The sequence below is a fragment of the Fusarium verticillioides genome, chromosome 10, assembly GCF_000149555.1.
Source record: "Fusarium verticillioides 7600 chromosome 10, whole genome shotgun sequence".
NCBI lineage: Eukaryota > Fungi > Ascomycota > Sordariomycetes > Hypocreales > Nectriaceae > Fusarium > Fusarium verticillioides.
In genome coordinates this window covers 912,587-928,803 of record NC_031684.1, presented here as the reverse complement: position 1 = coordinate 928,803, position 16,217 = coordinate 912,587, and the positions used below count along the sequence as shown (strand labels likewise).

At 50.2% G+C, this 16,217-nt stretch overlaps 7 protein-coding genes across 8 annotated transcripts; 4 read left to right on the top strand and 3 right to left on the bottom strand.

Moving 5' to 3' along the window:
- Positions 1–81: 81 nt before the first annotated feature.
- FVEG_08787 (hypothetical protein) lies at positions 82–2,015 on the bottom strand. The gene is made up of 4 exons (XM_018897669.1): positions 1,941–2,015; positions 1,338–1,862; positions 1,155–1,289; positions 82–1,099 (listed from the first exon to the last, which is right to left on the bottom strand). Exons 1-4 carry the CDS (start codon positions 1,998–2,000, stop codon positions 341–343), a joined length of 1,479 nt encoding a protein of 492 aa, XP_018755388.1. The 5' UTR covers positions 2,001–2,015; the 3' UTR covers positions 82–340.
- Positions 2,016–3,165: 1,150 nt separating this feature from the next.
- FVEG_16438 (hypothetical protein) lies at positions 3,166–4,961 on the top strand. Its single transcript, XM_018905668.1, has 7 exons — positions 3,166–3,302; positions 3,372–3,404; positions 3,470–3,511; positions 3,565–3,900; positions 3,947–4,174; positions 4,224–4,260; positions 4,312–4,961. Exons 1-7 carry the CDS (start codon positions 3,256–3,258, stop codon positions 4,909–4,911), a joined length of 1,323 nt encoding a protein of 440 aa, XP_018755389.1. The 5' UTR covers positions 3,166–3,255; the 3' UTR covers positions 4,912–4,961.
- A 160-nt stretch (positions 4,962–5,121) lies between these two features.
- Positions 5,122–5,941, top strand: FVEG_16439 (hypothetical protein). Its single transcript, XM_018905669.1, has 2 exons — positions 5,122–5,563; positions 5,623–5,941. The coding sequence occupies exons 1-2, from the start codon at positions 5,170–5,172 to the stop codon at positions 5,829–5,831; spliced, it is 603 nt and encodes a 200-aa protein (XP_018755390.1). The 5' UTR covers positions 5,122–5,169; the 3' UTR covers positions 5,832–5,941.
- Positions 5,942–7,265: 1,324 nt separating this feature from the next.
- On the top strand, positions 7,266–9,343 carry FVEG_08789 (hypothetical protein). The gene is made up of 4 exons (XM_018897670.1): positions 7,266–7,368; positions 7,427–8,118; positions 8,172–8,543; positions 8,591–9,343. The coding sequence occupies exons 1-4, from the start codon at positions 7,269–7,271 to the stop codon at positions 9,185–9,187; spliced, it is 1,761 nt and encodes a 586-aa protein (XP_018755391.1). The 5' UTR covers positions 7,266–7,268; the 3' UTR covers positions 9,188–9,343.
- A 480-nt stretch (positions 9,344–9,823) lies between these two features.
- On the top strand, positions 9,824–11,267 carry FVEG_08790 (aquaporin rerated protein, other eukaryote). The gene is made up of 3 exons (XM_018897671.1): positions 9,824–10,435; positions 10,489–10,792; positions 10,849–11,267. The coding sequence occupies exons 1-3, from the start codon at positions 10,121–10,123 to the stop codon at positions 11,049–11,051; spliced, it is 822 nt and encodes a 273-aa protein (XP_018755392.1). The 5' UTR covers positions 9,824–10,120; the 3' UTR covers positions 11,052–11,267.
- Positions 11,156–13,277, bottom strand: FVEG_08791 (hypothetical protein). The gene is made up of 2 exons (XM_018897672.1): positions 12,917–13,277; positions 11,156–12,867 (listed from the first exon to the last, which is right to left on the bottom strand). The coding sequence occupies exons 1-2, from the start codon at positions 13,124–13,126 to the stop codon at positions 11,335–11,337; spliced, it is 1,743 nt and encodes a 580-aa protein (XP_018755393.1). The 5' UTR covers positions 13,127–13,277; the 3' UTR covers positions 11,156–11,334.
- Positions 13,278–14,380: 1,103 nt separating this feature from the next.
- Positions 14,381–15,848, bottom strand: FVEG_08792 (hypothetical protein). 2 transcript variants are annotated; one of them, XM_018897674.1, is made up of 2 exons: positions 15,507–15,848; positions 14,381–15,457 (listed from the first exon to the last, which is right to left on the bottom strand). In XM_018897674.1, the coding sequence occupies exons 1-2, from the start codon at positions 15,544–15,546 to the stop codon at positions 14,634–14,636; spliced, it is 864 nt and encodes a 287-aa protein (XP_018755395.1). In that variant the 5' UTR covers positions 15,547–15,848; the 3' UTR covers positions 14,381–14,633. The 2 variants fall into 2 exon arrangements, with proteins under 2 accessions (XP_018755395.1, XP_018755394.1); XM_018897673.1 differs by having other exon boundaries at positions 14,382–15,848.
- Positions 15,849–16,217: the final 369 nt, after the last annotated feature.

Genomic DNA, 16,217 nt, shown 5'->3' with positions numbered 1-16,217 from the left:
GAACTGACATTGAGGCAGCTGTTGAGCAGGTATGCATTCCTAAGCCAGACCAAGAACTGACCTATTTGTACCTAACAAGGAGGCCTTTAGACTCAAATGTGACCAGCAAAAATGTTATTAATGAAACTATCGTACATACTCATCTAGAATCTAAGTAATTCGTAATGCAACTTAACCGACCACATGCCATTCTCAACCAGAAGCGTCAGCTCAGCTTCTATGTATCATCAACCTGAAACGTATAATCACTAACATTCCCATCAGGGCGCCACTAGTCCAATTTGGAAGAACACTCTCCATGTTTAGGAACCTCACCGCAGATACGCCCGCTCAACAAGACTTACGCCATCAGGTCCTTGGCCAAACCCGGGGCAAAAGAAGCGAGTCTGATGCCATACAGATCTCGGATCAGGTCGAGCCTAGCCTGACACTCTTTAACTTGCCCTGGGCTGCTATGCGGGCTTGAGATAGCGATAGCAAGTGGCCAGACCAGATGGTACATGATGACGCTCTGACGTTGCGGTACGGGAAGTGGGATACCCTGCTCGCTCACTTCGCCCATCAGGTAAGGCAAGACACTGCAGAGCCTCTGAGTCATTGAAACAACTTGCTTTTCGGCGATGGTGGCGGTGGTCTGAGCGAGCTGAACCTGCGGACTGCTCTTTGAGTCCACGAGCCGCAGGAGGGTTGCAGCGCATACATGCAGCCTCCCGAAGAACAATATGAGGTACATGTTGAAGAAGACCCACGTGCACGCCGTCCATCGCGATTGAAAGCTGACCAAGGGCCTATTATTCGGCGTCGCGGGTCGCTTGTCCGCTGTTTGCTGAGGTTGTAGTCGTGTAGGCATGGCCTTTTCGATCATGGCCAACTCAGCGCCGATTGCCAAGGCTTCTTGGATAACCGGAACGAGTAATCCCCGTTGCTTATTCGGTGTCGATGTCGAATCTGCACTCGTGATTCGCCTAGCTGCCCTGTAGAACTGTCCAATGCGAGTGACGACCAGGGCTAAGCGGATCACTGGGTTTGATGTGTCGAGCTGTGAGTCGGGGATGACCAGACAGTCCATATCGTCCTTGGCCATGAGTGAGGGGATTTGCTTATTTTGTGTCTCAGCATCCATGGCTATAAGCGTCCCGTTAAGATCTACTAACCATTTGAGTGAAAATCCACGAATGCAAGTTCGACTCTTCGACATTTGTTATCACGCGGTGCCCGACTACGTCGAATAACTTGGAAATGCCGGCCATGTGCACGGCCTTGGTCGTTTGACCTTGGCATTCGATATCCTTGGGAGTTCGTCAGCGAGTTGCAGATCATTGCAGCACAGGACTTACCTCGATCATGCCCAGCAGCATCAGGGATGCCAATGTTTCATCTTTCAGGGGCCGCTTGGATGCAGACAGATCTCTGTTGACAGTCCGCAAAGCAGCCCCATAGTGGTATCGTGCGGTGACATAGAGCGTTGACGACTTGTAGTGTCTCGATAGCGACATGTGAGCTGCAGCAAGAAGGGCCGGGCGTATGCACGATGACCGACTAGAGCTCCTGTACATGCCCTCTAGAAAGTCGAGGTGCCCCTTGATGACGCCTGGCGCCGGCAAGACGCAGTACTCGTGCAGGAAATACGAGATGGACTCATCCTCGAACGAGGGTTGGGGTTGTCGACAAACCCCTGAGCCTCTGGACCTCGCTTTTTCGTAGCCGAACCCCATGGTCTGCGCGGAAAAGTTGCCGGGCTCATCACGAACAAGGCTATGTCCAGGCTCTCCGTGGAAGCGGAACGCTAGTGGTCGATCATAGCCGGGGCATGGAGCCTTGTAGAGCTCGCAGCGTCGACATCCTGGGCGTCTGCCATCGCACTGGTAGGAACAGGTTAGTTAGGATAGGGGCTGGACCGTTGACCTGTCAGATTCGGATTGATTGACCAGGAAACTTACTTTGATCTTTCGCTTCCTGCAGCGGCTGCAGCCCCGGCTGAGGGTTCCGGGGAAGACCATGTCGTGTCTTGGGGCTTGGCTCAGCTAATGATATTGGTTAAGTCACTTAGATTCTGTGGATTGTTGGTTGGGCTGAAATGTTGTTCTTGGGCATGTTCTCAGTGGAGCTCTGAGCAACAACTCTTGTAAATTATATCCTATGGGAGAAGTTTCTGGCCATTGCTTATCTACAAACGACCAATTAAGCTTGGCATGTCTCGAATGGCTGCCTGAGTAAGCATGTATGTCATTTATCTAGGATCGCATTGGTGGAATTACGGCCTTGCATGGTTAGTATCGGTCCTTAAAACGTCAAAGCGTCGCAACCTAGGCTTGTTGTAGCATAGACCTGATCTTTGAACACGGCCCCTGGGCGCTGGCTACCAAAATTACGAGCCTTTGGCGGCTTGGAGTTATCGTGTATCAACTCTCTGATGTGCGCCACAGCAAGGGCTCCGGATGAACCGCACCTATTGGAACCTACGAGGCGTTCCACGCTTGCCCTCGAGAACAATGGCTTAGGCCTCCGGGAGTGTCAGCTCTGAAGCCGCGACTGCTATCCCAGGCCAATTTTGCAAGGCAAGTGTCTGGTCTCATTAACCACGGGGTAGCCGTTATCTTAAATGTTACGTTGTAAGATATCTGTCATTTAGTTAGGACCGCTGTCACAGACATTGGGAATCATTTGACCCACTGTCTTGGGCCTCCGATACCGTAACGCTACCAAGCTTCGCCGGGAAGATAATCTAAGATCAAGGAGTCACTCTGCAGTATCTGATCGACCTGCTAGCTGACGTTTTAAATACAGGGTCAGGAAAAGGTTTCAACGGTCTCGCCCCATCTGATTCGTCAGGGCCCCCTGCCATGATCGCCCTGACTACTTAACCAGTAGTAGTGTTGACTGATAATAACTGCCGCGATATTGCGTGCGGCCAAGACACGTCCTCACCCAAATTGTATTGCTTTTCCCTTGCCGTGCAGTGACGATTCCTGGACGATACGTCAACGGCTTCTCATAGTGCATGTATGTAATATGCGGCGGTCCGATAGTATCGCCGTTCTAGACTTAGCACTTTGGAGCCAGGGAGCCACGGCTAGACCCAATCTGTGTCGTTCCCCAACGTCTTAGCGCGAGGGTATTTAAAGAGAAGCATAGAGCCGTTTTGTTCCCACGCGTGTAATTCCCCGCCTTTATCTTTATCTCCGGTGACCGATTGTGAGCAGAGCCTCGCAAGGACGCCTGCTCTGCACGCCGTGACCCTTCTACGCCTGAATCATGCCATCCAAGTCGCTCAGCCAAGCCAGAAATGGGAACCGTAGGAGGTACGACTCTGAGGCCTCTTCCCTTCGCCCTGCCGAACCTTAAAACTGACCGAGCTGACCCTTATGCAGCCATACAAAGTCACGCATGGGCTGCTTGACGTGGTGTGTGGGACTTTAAAGACTTTCGATACTAGTCGAACATACTAATCAGTATTTGTCTGGTCCAGTAAGCGCCGTCACATCCGTTGCGACGAGAACTATCCCCAGTGGTAGGTGGACCGTGCCTCTATACTAAGGCGATCATCAGCTCATGATCTCCAAGCCAGAACTGCACTAAGCACAAGGTCAAATGCTCCTTTCACGATACACCGTCACAAGAGGAGCTACTACTCCAGCCCTCACCTGAAAATAATCCATCAACGTCTTGTTCGACCTCTAAACCTCGTCGGCCATGGTCGGCAAAGGCCAGGGCAGAGGTAAGGCAGTGGAGAAGGACAGGGTCAATGCCTATACCGGATGATCGTATCAGAATAACCCTGCAACCAACCATTTACTCCGAAGATGACTTATGCTTCGTTTACCAAGCAGCAAGTAACCAGCATAGACTTACGACGATGGGAGTGAGTAAGCTCACAGTTATATCATCATACTTACCGAGGTTTGTTTGTCCAGCCGTTTCTTATGTCATCACGTTGACTCTCTAGCTTTTTCCGTATTATCTCGTCGTCTCGGCTGGCGATGAATGGGGTACTTGCCCTTTCAGCATACCAAGTTGCTTCAGTTACTCACTGCCAACATGCCCGCCGGAAAGAGTATCAATATCAGATGCTGGCTATCCAGGACCTCAGAAGATGTTTGTCCAACTTTAGACCAGAGCATGCTGATGGGGCCCTCGTTGCCTCGATGGCACTACTATGGCTCTGTGAAGACATGTAGGTGCGCCTCACTGAGGCGATGAACGGGAAGTATTGACATGACCAGGTCGAGCCGAAGACAGATTGCAGAAGGAATCTCAGCTGTAAGTACTATTCTGCTGTCGAGTGATACGCCAAGGCTCACGAAATCGTAGATCCTGCAAACATGCCATCGGCTAGGTCACCAATCCGGGTTTTATCACATGATAGCAAAAGCATGGCATCAAACCGCCCATTTGCACACAACGCTCAAGACGGAGTGCGGGAAGCCAAACGGACTCAAACGTATAATTGCCGAGATGCAGAAATTCAAGGCCCTTTTGAAAGAACAGGAACCGGACGACGACACCTGGAGACAGCTGCGGCTCCTCATCGCCCTCGCGGAGGACCTGACCGAACTGGAACCGTCGACACCCGCCGATAAACAATTCGAACGAATCCGACTACTACGAGACTACAAGCTCTGGCTCCCTCTCAATGACCTCTTAACCGGCAGGAACCTGTCGAGCACGCTGATGGTCAATGCGTATTTATATACAATAGCTTTATACGCTCAACGCCAGACATCGCAGGCGTATATGATTGACCTCGGAGTCGACCTGCCCAGTTTGCTGGACGAGACGTTACGGCAGATCACACCGGTTAAATCATATATAGGGCCACTCAACAACCTGAAAGCCCTGGTATCTCATTGTCATAATAGTGGTAATATTCAAGTCATAGCAAGTTCAGATTGTGGCGAGGGAATGGAATAAACGCCACCAAGCAACAGGCGAACGGTAATAATAATATTAAATATTTGAGCTACTATACCAGACATCAACTGTACTATGTATGGCTTGTTTGAAGTGAATGTAAAGAGTAAAAACCGGACCTTGGACTGTCTTTTGCTTACCAAGACCCCCTCTCAGCTCGTTAACCAATAGAGGCTTACGCAATTCCACCGATAGACAGCACTGCCATCCTGAATCCTACTCCGTTCATTAAACAACTCACCGCCATTTTGTATCGAGATGACTGCACAAAAAAACCTCAGACTTGAAGAAGTCACCCTTGAAGATGTACCCGTTCTCACAGAGGTTTGGTTCGCAGCTTTTACCGATCCTGGAATCCGACGCATCTGGCCTGACACACCGGCGGTACGCAACTGGTGGACCGAAGGCAATCGTCACGACTTGATCCATAAACCGTTTCAACGCTACGTCAAAGTTGTCGATCCAGACTCTAAAGATGCTAATGGCCGTCCACGCATCGCGGCGTTTGCCAAGTGGGATACTTCAATGCCCCGCGAGCGGGGTCGGAGATACCCCCCGTGGACTCAGGATCAGCCTGGTCAATTCTGCGACGAGTTCATCGCCAAGGAGGAGGCGGAAAGACTCCGCGTTATGGGAGACCAGAAACACTACTGTAAGGGGCCACTCGGACCTTGAACTGTACCCCCGATCTGCTAACCGCAACTTATCTAGATCTCGATACGTTGGTCACGCATCCCGACTATCAACGCTGTGGAGCTGGCTCAATGCTTATGAAATTTGGCTGTGACCTGGCAGACAAGGACGGAGTTGCAGCGTATGTGGATGCAAGCAAGTCTGGGGCCGGACTTTACAAACGTTTTGGGTTTGTGGATGAGAGCTTACCCGATTCTGGCGACGTCGCGTCCATGGTTCGACGATAACGCCTGTCGGTCTTTGCAACCTGGGCTGTGCCGCTGCAACGTTGTAATGATCAAGAATTATTGAATAAAGTATAAACTACTCTTATATTGAAGTTGGAGCTATTAGACTATGCCAGTTGACATATTGCCTTTGTCGATGGGCAGAAAACCGATATACAAGGTCAAGAACTGCACCAGTCTGCTTTGTGTTGGAGATCGGCAGCAGGGTGAAGAGTAGACTAATATTCGCGATCCAGGACAGCCTTACCGGAGATAATCAGGGAAATACAATCCCATGTTTTCTCTCGAGATCTCACGTCGCACAAGCCAACAGCACAGGGTTCATCCTAGCAAGAATTTGTTCTACGACTGCATGACATGCCAACTGCCGAGACGTTACCATCTACTGGTGATAGGTGAAGATACGCTCATCCTTGGATGGAAGCCTCTGCCGTCGGGAACCGCCAAGTTTTCGAGTGATAGGTGAAGATACGGCCTGTGCCGCTTGAAAATATTTGTCGAGGCTGCTTCCTGTTTTTTCCTGTGATAGGCGAAGATACGAGACCCGCGTTACCTGTCACTTTTCCAGAGCAAACATATTTTACAAGAAAATAATAATAGTAAGAGGCCTCACTGATTCTTTCTCATACTCTGTGTAGTGAAATGCTTCCCCTTCAGAATCCAGCGGTTGAGCAACGGCACACCAGTATCATTTTCAACAGCAGGACAGCTGGAAGGGAATTGCGGATAGAATTGGGTTGGCTTGATCCAACAAGGCGCCACGCGTCTGAGTATTAAGAGCTACATACGGGTCAGAGAAATTTCACAGTCATCAACAAATTCTCATTCTGTGAAGTACCATGTGATTCAATGAGGTGTGCGAGCTACTACTTTATCTTACCTCAATCATAGAATTGCAGCCTCAAACTCAATGGAGATTACTTTAATGAGCCTTGCGGAAGTTATGTGGAGATAAATAAGTTCTTGAAAAATATATGTGTACTCTGCTATAGCCTCTTTTCTATTTCATCAACACTCGCCTCATTCCAGTGTATAGCATGATGACGGGCACTCTCATTGTTCGTTCTCACATAATATGCTAGGCAAATAGCGTAAATCTCGTTTGTATCTCTGGTTGCCCTTGATCTTTAGAACGCGATCATTCGGGTTTGTCCTCAACCAGCGAATTTGACCTGACATCGCATAACCCTGATCCTGGTGGTATATCTTGGATTATCTGAGATTTATGAACACGCTGCTCGCATTTTGAATACATGTTCAAACATGTTTTCTCCAAAGCTCCAGCCTCTAGCTATCTCATACCGTGTAACCAATCATCGATGCATCGTAGCATCTGATTGCTGACATCTGCACGTCGGTTTCTCAATAATCCGAACCGAGGTCACGTCAAACACAAGATATTCCCCTCTTCGTAATACATCTTCATTCAATGTCATCATGAGCTCCTTGGTAGGTGGAGTCCCGGGACATCATCGCCTTCGTACTCAATGCGGTATCTGCAGCAAAACATTGTTGGTTGGGATAAGCTTTGTGACTTGTTAGTTTTGGCAACACCTTTCTTATGCTCATCCATCGGCTAACAGCCAGCTCCGCAGTACTAGGTGACGGTCTTGAACCAGAATCGGGGGTTTGTCTAGACCGTGCGGTATTCCCCGACTCCCGGAGCATCAGGGTTGGCGCCAAATACATTTGCTGGGCACCAAGCTGCAGGCGATGCACAGATGCTACCGAGGCGGTAGGCCTGCATTCTACATGCCTGAATCTGTTCCAAGAAAACTGCAAAATCGACAAGGCGGTCGACAGATTGTGGATAACAATTGGCAAGAGGAACCTCTGGCAACGCGCTCCCATGCTTCATCTGGATCGCGAAACAGGACTTGACATCGAAATTGTCCGCGAGAAAGCAGAAGCTTATGGCATTCGACTACTGAAGCTCCTACCAGCAGAGCTCATCCAGATGGTACAAGAATACAGCGATTCGGCAACGTTCTGGCGGTACATCCACGTTCTCAGCACAGCTCGGGAATTGTCCCGCTTAATGCCCGATACCGCTCCGCCAGTTATCTCGATACCTTTGTGTAATATCCTATCTTGGACACGAGGAAATTATGCTGCTGTGTTATCAAACAACTGTCCGCCCGTAGTACGCTTAACTCTTGATCACAGGGGGATACGTAAGGTAGAAAGGCTGTCGAAATCGTCATACGAACCAGGACATCGTTCGGACAGGGAGGCATTTGTTATTGGCCCTGCGGCATGCTTCCAGGATGTTGTGGCCGTACTGAAGGTGACGATGATGCTCCGGATATTGGAATGATACGAACTGACCAGTAAACCCAGTTCCACGTGCTGCGGCTTGAGCTACCTGCATCTCTGTCGGGGTTTCACATCTGGGATACCCCCAGCCCCCCTGGTATTGAGGACTGCGACTTTTACGGCCGTGTTACACCGTCCATGCAATTCAAGACCACCAACTTACGCAGTGTAACCGGCCTCACGTTTTTCTTCTCTTTCAGCAAGCTCTACGCGATACACGTGCATACACGTGCGAAGCCGTATGCAACGAAAACATTTGACCGCCTTCCTGCGAAAAGACAGGAAAGTATCGTATGGATCTACCTTCCGATGCCGAGAGATGAAGAAATTACTGCGATCGCGATGCGGTTGAAGGTTGAAGGGGGAGGGGCCACAACGCAGAAGCCCTTTTTCATGGTAATATGTTCCTTTCGTGATTGAATTCACAGTGCTGATGAAGACAGATTCGTACAAAGCTAGCCGGGGATGTGTATGTTGGCCCATGCCACCTGAGGCAGCACAGAGATATCGTTCTTAGCCAGTCAAGCCCCGAACTGCTCATTCACAATGTTGCAGATGTCGGACCAGCTACTGTATTCGGGACATATCCGCGGAGGCAGCACCATGACAGCCTACCTCCGTTCAACAGCCGCTGGCCGAATATGGACCCTCTGCTTCATCTAATGTTCGAGCATATGTATCTTTCCGTGGCGCAATTAAAAGACGTGACCGGCATTCAGGTTCTCGAAGACGAGAACTTTGAGTGCAAGGGTATGATATTTGATTATAGCAACGGTGCCCAGAGAGCCTTGGGAGACTGTAGATTCGGGCATTATCATGCGAAAACGTATCTGAGGCCACGGCGGTTGTGCTACTGTCACGTTCAACCTACACCGGCGATAGTGCGGGGCGTTCACGTCGAGATCGGAAGTGAGTCGGACCATGCACACAGCGGCGATGACTGGAAGTGCTCGAAGATGGAAGGGAATATCGAGTTTTGGTTCTCCAAGGAACATTCGGTCATCGTCTGCCACCCCGTTGAGAACACAGCATCGCCATGAGATGAGGCGTCTTGAGGCCTGGTAGCGCTTTGTTTCCTTGGCGGCAGTTCTAGTTTCGTCTTGATCAACAGATATGCAGATACAGAGACCCTCAGCCCACTGCTAGTATACGTCAGTATATTGATGATCCCCAAGCGCGAAATCGTGATCCAGCTGGAGTCATAGCAGCTCAAGATCGCCCAGCTCAGCACGGACTTGTCAGCTTGTCGACACCAACAATGGGGACACAGCCCAATTGCCGTGATAAGATATGTACGCCAAGAAGCGGTCGATCAAAGGTTGCACCAAAGCTCCGGTTTGTAAACAATTCTCTGGTCGACAAACGCGGCTCGCTGCATATGATGTGATATTTGCAAAAACACAGATTGAACAGTGATCGTCCGATGGCCTGATCCAAACGGTCTAGTACGACGCCAGACTGGCTGCACACTTTTCTACATTAGGCTTTGTGATCTTCATTCCCGGACGTAAAGCCCGGCTAGTCCAGCTTCTGTCCAATAAAGAAGTGGTAATAATCAGCCCCGTTGACATTGCCAATTCAATAGTCTGAGACTCGACTGGCGCCAAGCAGACGGGCTTGATGTCAGCTGTGGAATTGCTCAGTGCCGTTGCAATCCTGACGTTGTCATTTTGACACTTTCGCAGCGCAGCAGTCTCACAGAGGCCAGCTTTGTGCGCGTCATACCTGCAGCCACGCCAATATGAAAGAATTGAAAAGTGATGAGAAGGGAGTAGACCGTAGTTACTACGTCAGCCGTTGAGCATTCCCCGGGTATACACCAATACCTCTACCATCCCCGTAAATGCTTTCTGCGTTTCCCTGTTTTTCGCTCACACCAGGTTTCTTCTTTCTACTTAATCTTTCCTTTCAGGGTCCAGGCCTCGAAGAAAACTAACCAGTCATCGCGCGCGAAAATCCACGACGTTGCGAATATGGCAAACGCTGCTGAAGTTCAAGCTGCGAATGGCTTCAATGGCCACCACCACCACCATAAGCAGCAGAAGACTCATCTCAGCGAATTCGGCACTCACATGGTAGCGGCATCTGGTGAATTTGTTGGTACTTTCTTCTTCTTGTACTTTGGCTATGCTGGCAACATTATTGCTGTTCTTCAAGAGCCTGCCACTGGGCCTAATGGCACATTGGCCAACAACACTATTATCTGGATCGCGATGGCATACGGCTTCTCCCTCTTGGTTAATGTTTGGGCCTTCTACCGAATCAGCGGTGGATTGTTCAACCCTGCGGTAAGCTATTTAACTCGTTGACAAGCTCGATGTGCTGACGGCTCTGTCCCTAGGTCACCTTCGGTCTCTGTCTTGCTGGCCAATTGCCATGGATGCGAGCGCTGTACCTATTCCCAGCCCAGCTCATCGCCTCGATGTGCGCGGGTGGTCTCGTCGAAGCCATGTTCCCCGGAAGTGCCTCGCAGGCAAACACAACGCTCGGTCCCAATACTTCGATAGCACAAGGCGTCTTTCTTGAGATGTTCTTTACAGCCCAGTTGGTCTTCGTCGTCTTGATGCTTGCGGCGGAGAAGTCCCGCGATACATTCCTCGCGCCAATTGGCATTGGTCTTTCTGTTTTCGTGGCCCTCATTCCAGGTAGGAAGCCTCCCTTGTTATTACTACTTGGCACGTTGTTGACGGTAAAATTCCAGGCGTCTTTGTGACAGGCGGATCATTAAACCCTGTACGATCATTTGGCTGCGCTGTCGGTGGCAGAGACTTCCCCGGTTATCACTGGCTCTACTGGGTTGGACCTCTCCTTGGTGGTGCTCTTGCTGCTGGCTACTTCAGGCTTGTCAAGATGATGCACTACGAGGAGGCAAACCCAGGGCAGGACAGTCCAGTCGACGTCTAGGAGGCGACGACAGAACATCAGTATGTTTGAGCAAAAGTGGTGGCTTGGGTTTGTGTTTTGAGCAGCAATCTGCCACTTGTCATCTACATCAAGGGCGGTATCATGGAGGTTTATACAAAGTAATAATTCGATGGCACGGTGAAGTTGTTAATGAAGCATGATGACCTATTCATCACTGCATGGTAAATAAGACACTTAAGTATCGCTCAAACCCAAGAATTGCCATGATTAACCCTTTCTAAACATTTAATATACACCAAATGACCCATGTAAAGACCTAAAATCACGCTTTGAGTACCAATGGTCCCTGTTCATCTTGGAATACGACATCCCACCAATTCTGCTTCTCCTTCTTGGCCCAACTTGACGTGCAAACGGTGTCAAAGTCGGTGTTGACCATACCACGCTGGGCAGGCATGAACCGCCTGATAGTTCGGTATGCCTCAAGACCCCAGTAGATAGCCCGACCTTCGGGGATCTCGACCCTGCCCAGAGGCTGCTGTCGGCGCTGAGTGAGCTGCGCGTTGACAAGCTGGCGGAGGTAGGGGAAGAACCACATGCGGTCCCACCACAAGACTCTTCGGGTCTTGAGGTTGTTAATGTGGGCGTTGTGATGGATGTTGATGGGGATGGCGGTGGTGAAGAAGTCGGCGTACAAAGTCATGTCGCCCCAGTTCAATGTGCGTCGGTCCTCTTCCGAGAGAATGCGCGCAAGAGGATTTGTCGCATTGGCAATCTCCTCGGGAACACCAGTCAGACGAACGGGCTCAATCTCGAGCTCTCGAGATCGCTCAGCGATAAATGTCTGGTTGTTGAGTGTCAGGATATCGCCGTCATCTTCTTCGAAGACGGTGGGGATGGAGATGGTCTGGTTGTAGTCGAGGCCGACATGGAACTCGAATTGATCGCGGACCATGGTGGAAACATTGTGAGAGGGATCAATGGCATCGCCGAGCTCGCGTCGCCATGTGCGCCACATCTCTTGCTCTCCCCAGATCTCACCGAAGAAACCTTGGTCACTGTAGAAGTGATCGCCCTGCTCAGCCTTTCCAAGCTCATAACGCTCCTGGGCGCGACGGAAGTACTTTCGCATGTCACCGACAGGTCCAATAAAGGCACCACTGTTGATGTACTTGGGTCGGACATCAACCATGCGCAAGTTGGGATCTTGGTCTGTCTCGGGTCCGTAGAGATCCTCACGAAGGGGGGACTCTGGGAGAGCATCGCAGTGTAGGTTGGAACCAGACTTGGCACGAGGCCAGCACCTCTTCTGGGCGGACACCATGATGGTCTGCTTCATGGGCATCTCGGACTTGTGTGGCCATTGAGCCCGAAGACGGGCGTTAGCCTCTTCGTTGAGAGCATGGTAGCGCCAGAGGAGTACACTTGGGGGGAGCTGGAACCAAGAGTCGGCGCTGTCGGCGACCATGATAAGATCATCCTCGTTCAAGTGGTCCTTGCTTGAGCTGCCTTGACGAGAGCTCCAGTCAAGATAATCGAGGACACCAGCGATCTTGGCGAGATGCGAGCCACTCTTGCCCCAGTTCAGGATGACGGGGGCGGGATATCCAAGGGCAACCGCTGTAACAATGGCCTTGCAGACGTTGACACCGGGGGCGTTGGCTGGGAGGAGAATGACGAGACGGCGGTTGAAGATGTTGCCGCCCGCCTTGGGAGGGTTGACCATGACGGGTATGCCAGCGGGCGAGACGGGGGCGACAGGCGAAGCGGGTGAAGCGACAGGCGAGCTTGCATCTTGAGTTCCGCCGCCCATCTCGAATACGTCGGCCGTTCCATCGGAGAGGTATTGTCGGCCCTGCAATGGTCAGTCAACTGAAGATGCCAGTGATTGCGACGTCGCTTACCTCTAGAGCTGCAAGAGCCAGAAACGTGGGGATGAGGAGAATAGCCGCCAGCACGAGCAAGAATCCTCTCGTCGATAATCGCAAGAACCTCCTCGGCATTATCTGAGTGGCCTCAGCCTTATCCTTGACGACATTCGTCGTCGGCAATTCTTGGTATCCGCTACTGAACATTTGGCGGAACCAGCCAGGACCATCTTGAGTGCCCGTCATGATGAGAGAGAGGAAGCAGATTGATTCAGATCAGTAGCAAAACTGACCAAAAGTTAACCTGCACTGTCAAAAGAGTGTTTAAATGAATGAATGAATGAATGAATGAATGATCGAACGAAGGACGTCGAGGGGCAATGCTGAGGGGTTCCGCTGTGACATGCCTATAATATACCAGGGAGTTCAACGGTGCCAGATGCGCAGAAAAGGAGAAAAAAAAGCCACTGGAATTTCTAGACCCTCCCTTGCACGCAGTCCATTCCCTCACCAATTACACGTTATTGGACTGATTAAAATCACTGGAATATCGCCACAAACAGATACCTCTGCCCATTTCATAGGGGAAAAAGGGTCAAAGTGGCTTGCAGCTTGCCAAGATCTTGGTCTGCTGAATTATCGATTCAAGCGAGGGAGAAAAAAGAATACCAGAAGGAAAACCGACTCCACCTGTGTGCATGGCGCTATCGCCGACCTAAACCCGCCTAGAATTAATTACTGTCGGGCGATGTCTCAGCCCCAGAGACTAAAATCAGGGGTTGGGCTCAGCGCCGTTTTAGCGTGACGAGCGCTACACAGCGGGTGGTGGTCCTAGCAGACAAGCTTAATTTTACATGCAGTGCCATAACATCCATCACTGTCGCCAAAGGATCATGATGGGAGCGACGCAGGGTCTGCCAAGCAGGCGATTGTTGATCTCGTGAAACAAATCTCCAGTCTTGAAGAACAAGTCTGAGCACAAGATGGATGGTTGCTAGAAAGATGGAGCATGAGAGATTGTTATAAAGTCGCCCGCCCCGACCTGGAGTCTAATCAGTTCGCGATGCGATTATTGAGGTGAACATTCTTCCCTTGCCCCGGTCAATTCATTCTAGCCAGCAAACGTAAACGTCCTAAACATGATGCTTCGCGTTTGCTTCGGCACCTTCATAACTTTCTATCAACGCAATTTAGGGGGTTCTCTTCCCAGTAAATCGTCGGATTTCCTCGACAGATCTGTCTATTGACCTCGTCAGTTGCACGTCTCTGCCATTTCTTGCCCAGCTCCATGATGATCAACTTGAGAAGGAATCCATCTCGCTTCTTCAACATCGAGCGTCCAACTCAGTCGAGGCGCCTGACGTTTTTTTCTTCTGTCACCGGCCCCTGTCTTCAGGTGCGCCATCTTCCCTAAGCTATTGGCATTAGTGCCCAACCGGCCTTCGCAGCACATGCAGGAACAGGAAAACGTCAGAGTCCTCATGATGATCCTTATCAAGCAGCAGAAAATGTCAAATTGAGTCTAACCAGAGGCTTAAAAAATTCATCGCTACTCTAACGCTATGACAATCGCTAATGAGACCACATTTTAAGGCTGAAATGCATCCAGGTTATTCCCTCCGATCTGAACTCCTTGCATTCTTGGTACAGTATCAGAAATTCCTCCAGACGCGAGGGAGACGAGCAAAGTGTCTGATAACTGAGACCTAACCAATCATGACTCCCTTGGTTGTCTCCCCCCGTAAGACATGATTTAAGCATGTATCGGGATCGCGCGATGCTCAAATCGCGAGAAGGGAGAGGAAGATTGACCAGATTCTGATCTTATCGTGTTTCGGGCGGTGCCCACATCCCGGGGCTGGGATTGTTGTTCTGAGTTCCGCCAGTACAGGGCCATGGGAAATGGCCGATCCGCCTGCGTCCAGAACCCCTCCCCACTAACCGCCCGCCGACGATATTCGCGTGCCCCCTGAATCAACCCCTCCACGTCCTTTCGCTCCGATGTGCGCTTGTCCCATTTCAATCTCAGCGCGTTGAAGTCGTCGCTGACCAATATTGGCGCTCTGACTGTTCCGTCTGAGGATTGCGATGAAGATAACAAGAGTTTGTATGTCTCAAGCGTGAGGAATGGGCTGTAGACAAGTGTCTCCTCGTCAATCATGCGTCCAGCCTCACCCAGGTTCGCAATTGATGGTGTTTTCAGTACAGAGATGTCGAGGCTCTGGAGAAAGGTCTCGTCGGCAGCTGTGAATGTTGGGTCTTGGGCGTAAAGTCTCAATTTGCTCTTATTGCTCGTTGATAACGTTAGATGAGATGCGGTGGCCATCAGCACAACCAATTGTTTGATGCGTCGCTGTTGGTCCTTAGCGTCTAACAAGCTGCCCAGACCCAGCGAAACAATCTTGGTGATGCGCGGTCGGTTTTTTGTTCGTAGCATGTCTTCAATTGTCTTGGCCAGGGCGGATTGGTTGTAAATGTCTGTAGCATCTTCATATAGTCTATATAATTGCTGGAGTTGCTTGCCAGATCCGTTGCTTTTTCTTGAGGTTTGCGACTTCTTGGCGAGCGTGTAATGATCTGCACTTGTTAACAGTCTGGACCCAGGGCCTTTGATTGAGAGGCTCACCATCGCCATCGGCACCCTGCATCTTCTTTGCGTGTCGCATCTTTACTGAAGTACTGTTTGTAGTATTTTGTGCTTGGACAGCTGAAATTTTGACGTTTTGGACAATTCAAGAGATGGTATTGACTGTTTGGAAGTGATTGATGCTTGCTTATTGTACTCAAACTGAGGGCAAGACCTCTTCTATTTAACATGACCACTAGACACTCATCTTTTTGTATATCTATCTGCGACATGCTCATTCTGTATCTTTCATTGCGTGCTCGGTGTTCGGTCTCTTGCTGCGCCTGTCAGCAAGGCCTTTGTAATCCTCTCGGACAACGATGCCGTCTGCATAAGCAGATTTTGGTGGAGGATGGGTTTAACAGCATCTGCAACAGTCAGACCAATTTCTAAGCTAACGGCCGCTAACCATTTTCAGATCAACGTTACAAATCGAACAAGATGACAAAAGCTTCAATGACAACAAATCTGGGCTTATCGTGGAATCGACTCATTGAGGTGGTTCTATTTGATGAAATGGCCGGAAATAAACTGGTTGAAAAATCGAGATTTCTCTCTCGTACATCCATTTTTTGACACAGATCCATCAGTAATTCTCGCTATTCGATGGCAGTCTCCGTCACTGTCACCGTCTTTGTCGCTGAGCGGACGATAAGATCCATGATAAGAGATGGATAACACGGCTACCGGCTCACATCTGCAGCATCATTA

Coding starts and splice junctions, on each gene's coding strand:
- FVEG_08787 (XM_018897669.1), bottom strand. CDS start 2,000: ATGGTCTTCCCCGGAACCCTCAGCCGGGGCTGCAGCCGCTGCAGGAAG. Junction 1,290..1,337: donor TGCTGCTGGGCATGATCGAG/GTAAGTCCTGTG, acceptor CGAACTCCCAAG/GATATCGAATGCCAAGGTCA. Junction 1,100..1,154: donor CGTGGATTTTCACTCAAATG/GTTAGTAGATCT, acceptor ACACAAAATAAG/CAAATCCCCTCACTCATGGC.
- FVEG_16438 (XM_018905668.1), top strand. CDS start 3,256: ATGCCATCCAAGTCGCTCAGCCAAGCCAGAAATGGGAACCGTAGGAG. Junction 3,901..3,946: donor ATATCATCATACTTACCGAG/GTTTGTTTGTCC, acceptor TTGACTCTCTAG/CTTTTTCCGTATTATCTCGT. Junction 4,261..4,311: donor TTGCAGAAGGAATCTCAGCT/GTAAGTACTATT, acceptor ACGAAATCGTAG/ATCCTGCAAACATGCCATCG.
- FVEG_16439 (XM_018905669.1), top strand. CDS start 5,170: ATGACTGCACAAAAAAACCTCAGACTTGAAGAAGTCACCCTTGAAGAT. Junction 5,564..5,622: donor GGGAGACCAGAAACACTACT/GTAAGGGGCCAC, acceptor CAACTTATCTAG/ATCTCGATACGTTGGTCACG.
- FVEG_08789 (XM_018897670.1), top strand. CDS start 7,269: ATGAGCTCCTTGGTAGGTGGAGTCCCGGGACATCATCGCCTTCGTACT. Junction 8,119..8,171: donor ATGTTGTGGCCGTACTGAAG/GTGACGATGATG, acceptor CAGTAAACCCAG/TTCCACGTGCTGCGGCTTGA. Junction 8,544..8,590: donor CGCAGAAGCCCTTTTTCATG/GTAATATGTTCC, acceptor TGATGAAGACAG/ATTCGTACAAAGCTAGCCGG.
- FVEG_08790 (XM_018897671.1), top strand. CDS start 10,121: ATGGCAAACGCTGCTGAAGTTCAAGCTGCGAATGGCTTCAATGGCCAC. Junction 10,436..10,488: donor GTGGATTGTTCAACCCTGCG/GTAAGCTATTTA, acceptor CTCTGTCCCTAG/GTCACCTTCGGTCTCTGTCT. Junction 10,793..10,848: donor TTTCGTGGCCCTCATTCCAG/GTAGGAAGCCTC, acceptor GTAAAATTCCAG/GCGTCTTTGTGACAGGCGGA.
- FVEG_08791 (XM_018897672.1), bottom strand. CDS start 13,126: ATGACGGGCACTCAAGATGGTCCTGGCTGGTTCCGCCAAATGTTCAGT. Junction 12,868..12,916: donor TGGCTCTTGCAGCTCTAGAG/GTAAGCGACGTC, acceptor TGACCATTGCAG/GGCCGACAATACCTCTCCGA.
- FVEG_08792 (XM_018897673.1), bottom strand. CDS start 15,515: ATGGCGATGGTGAGCCTCTCAATCAAAGGCCCTGGGTCCAGACTGTTA.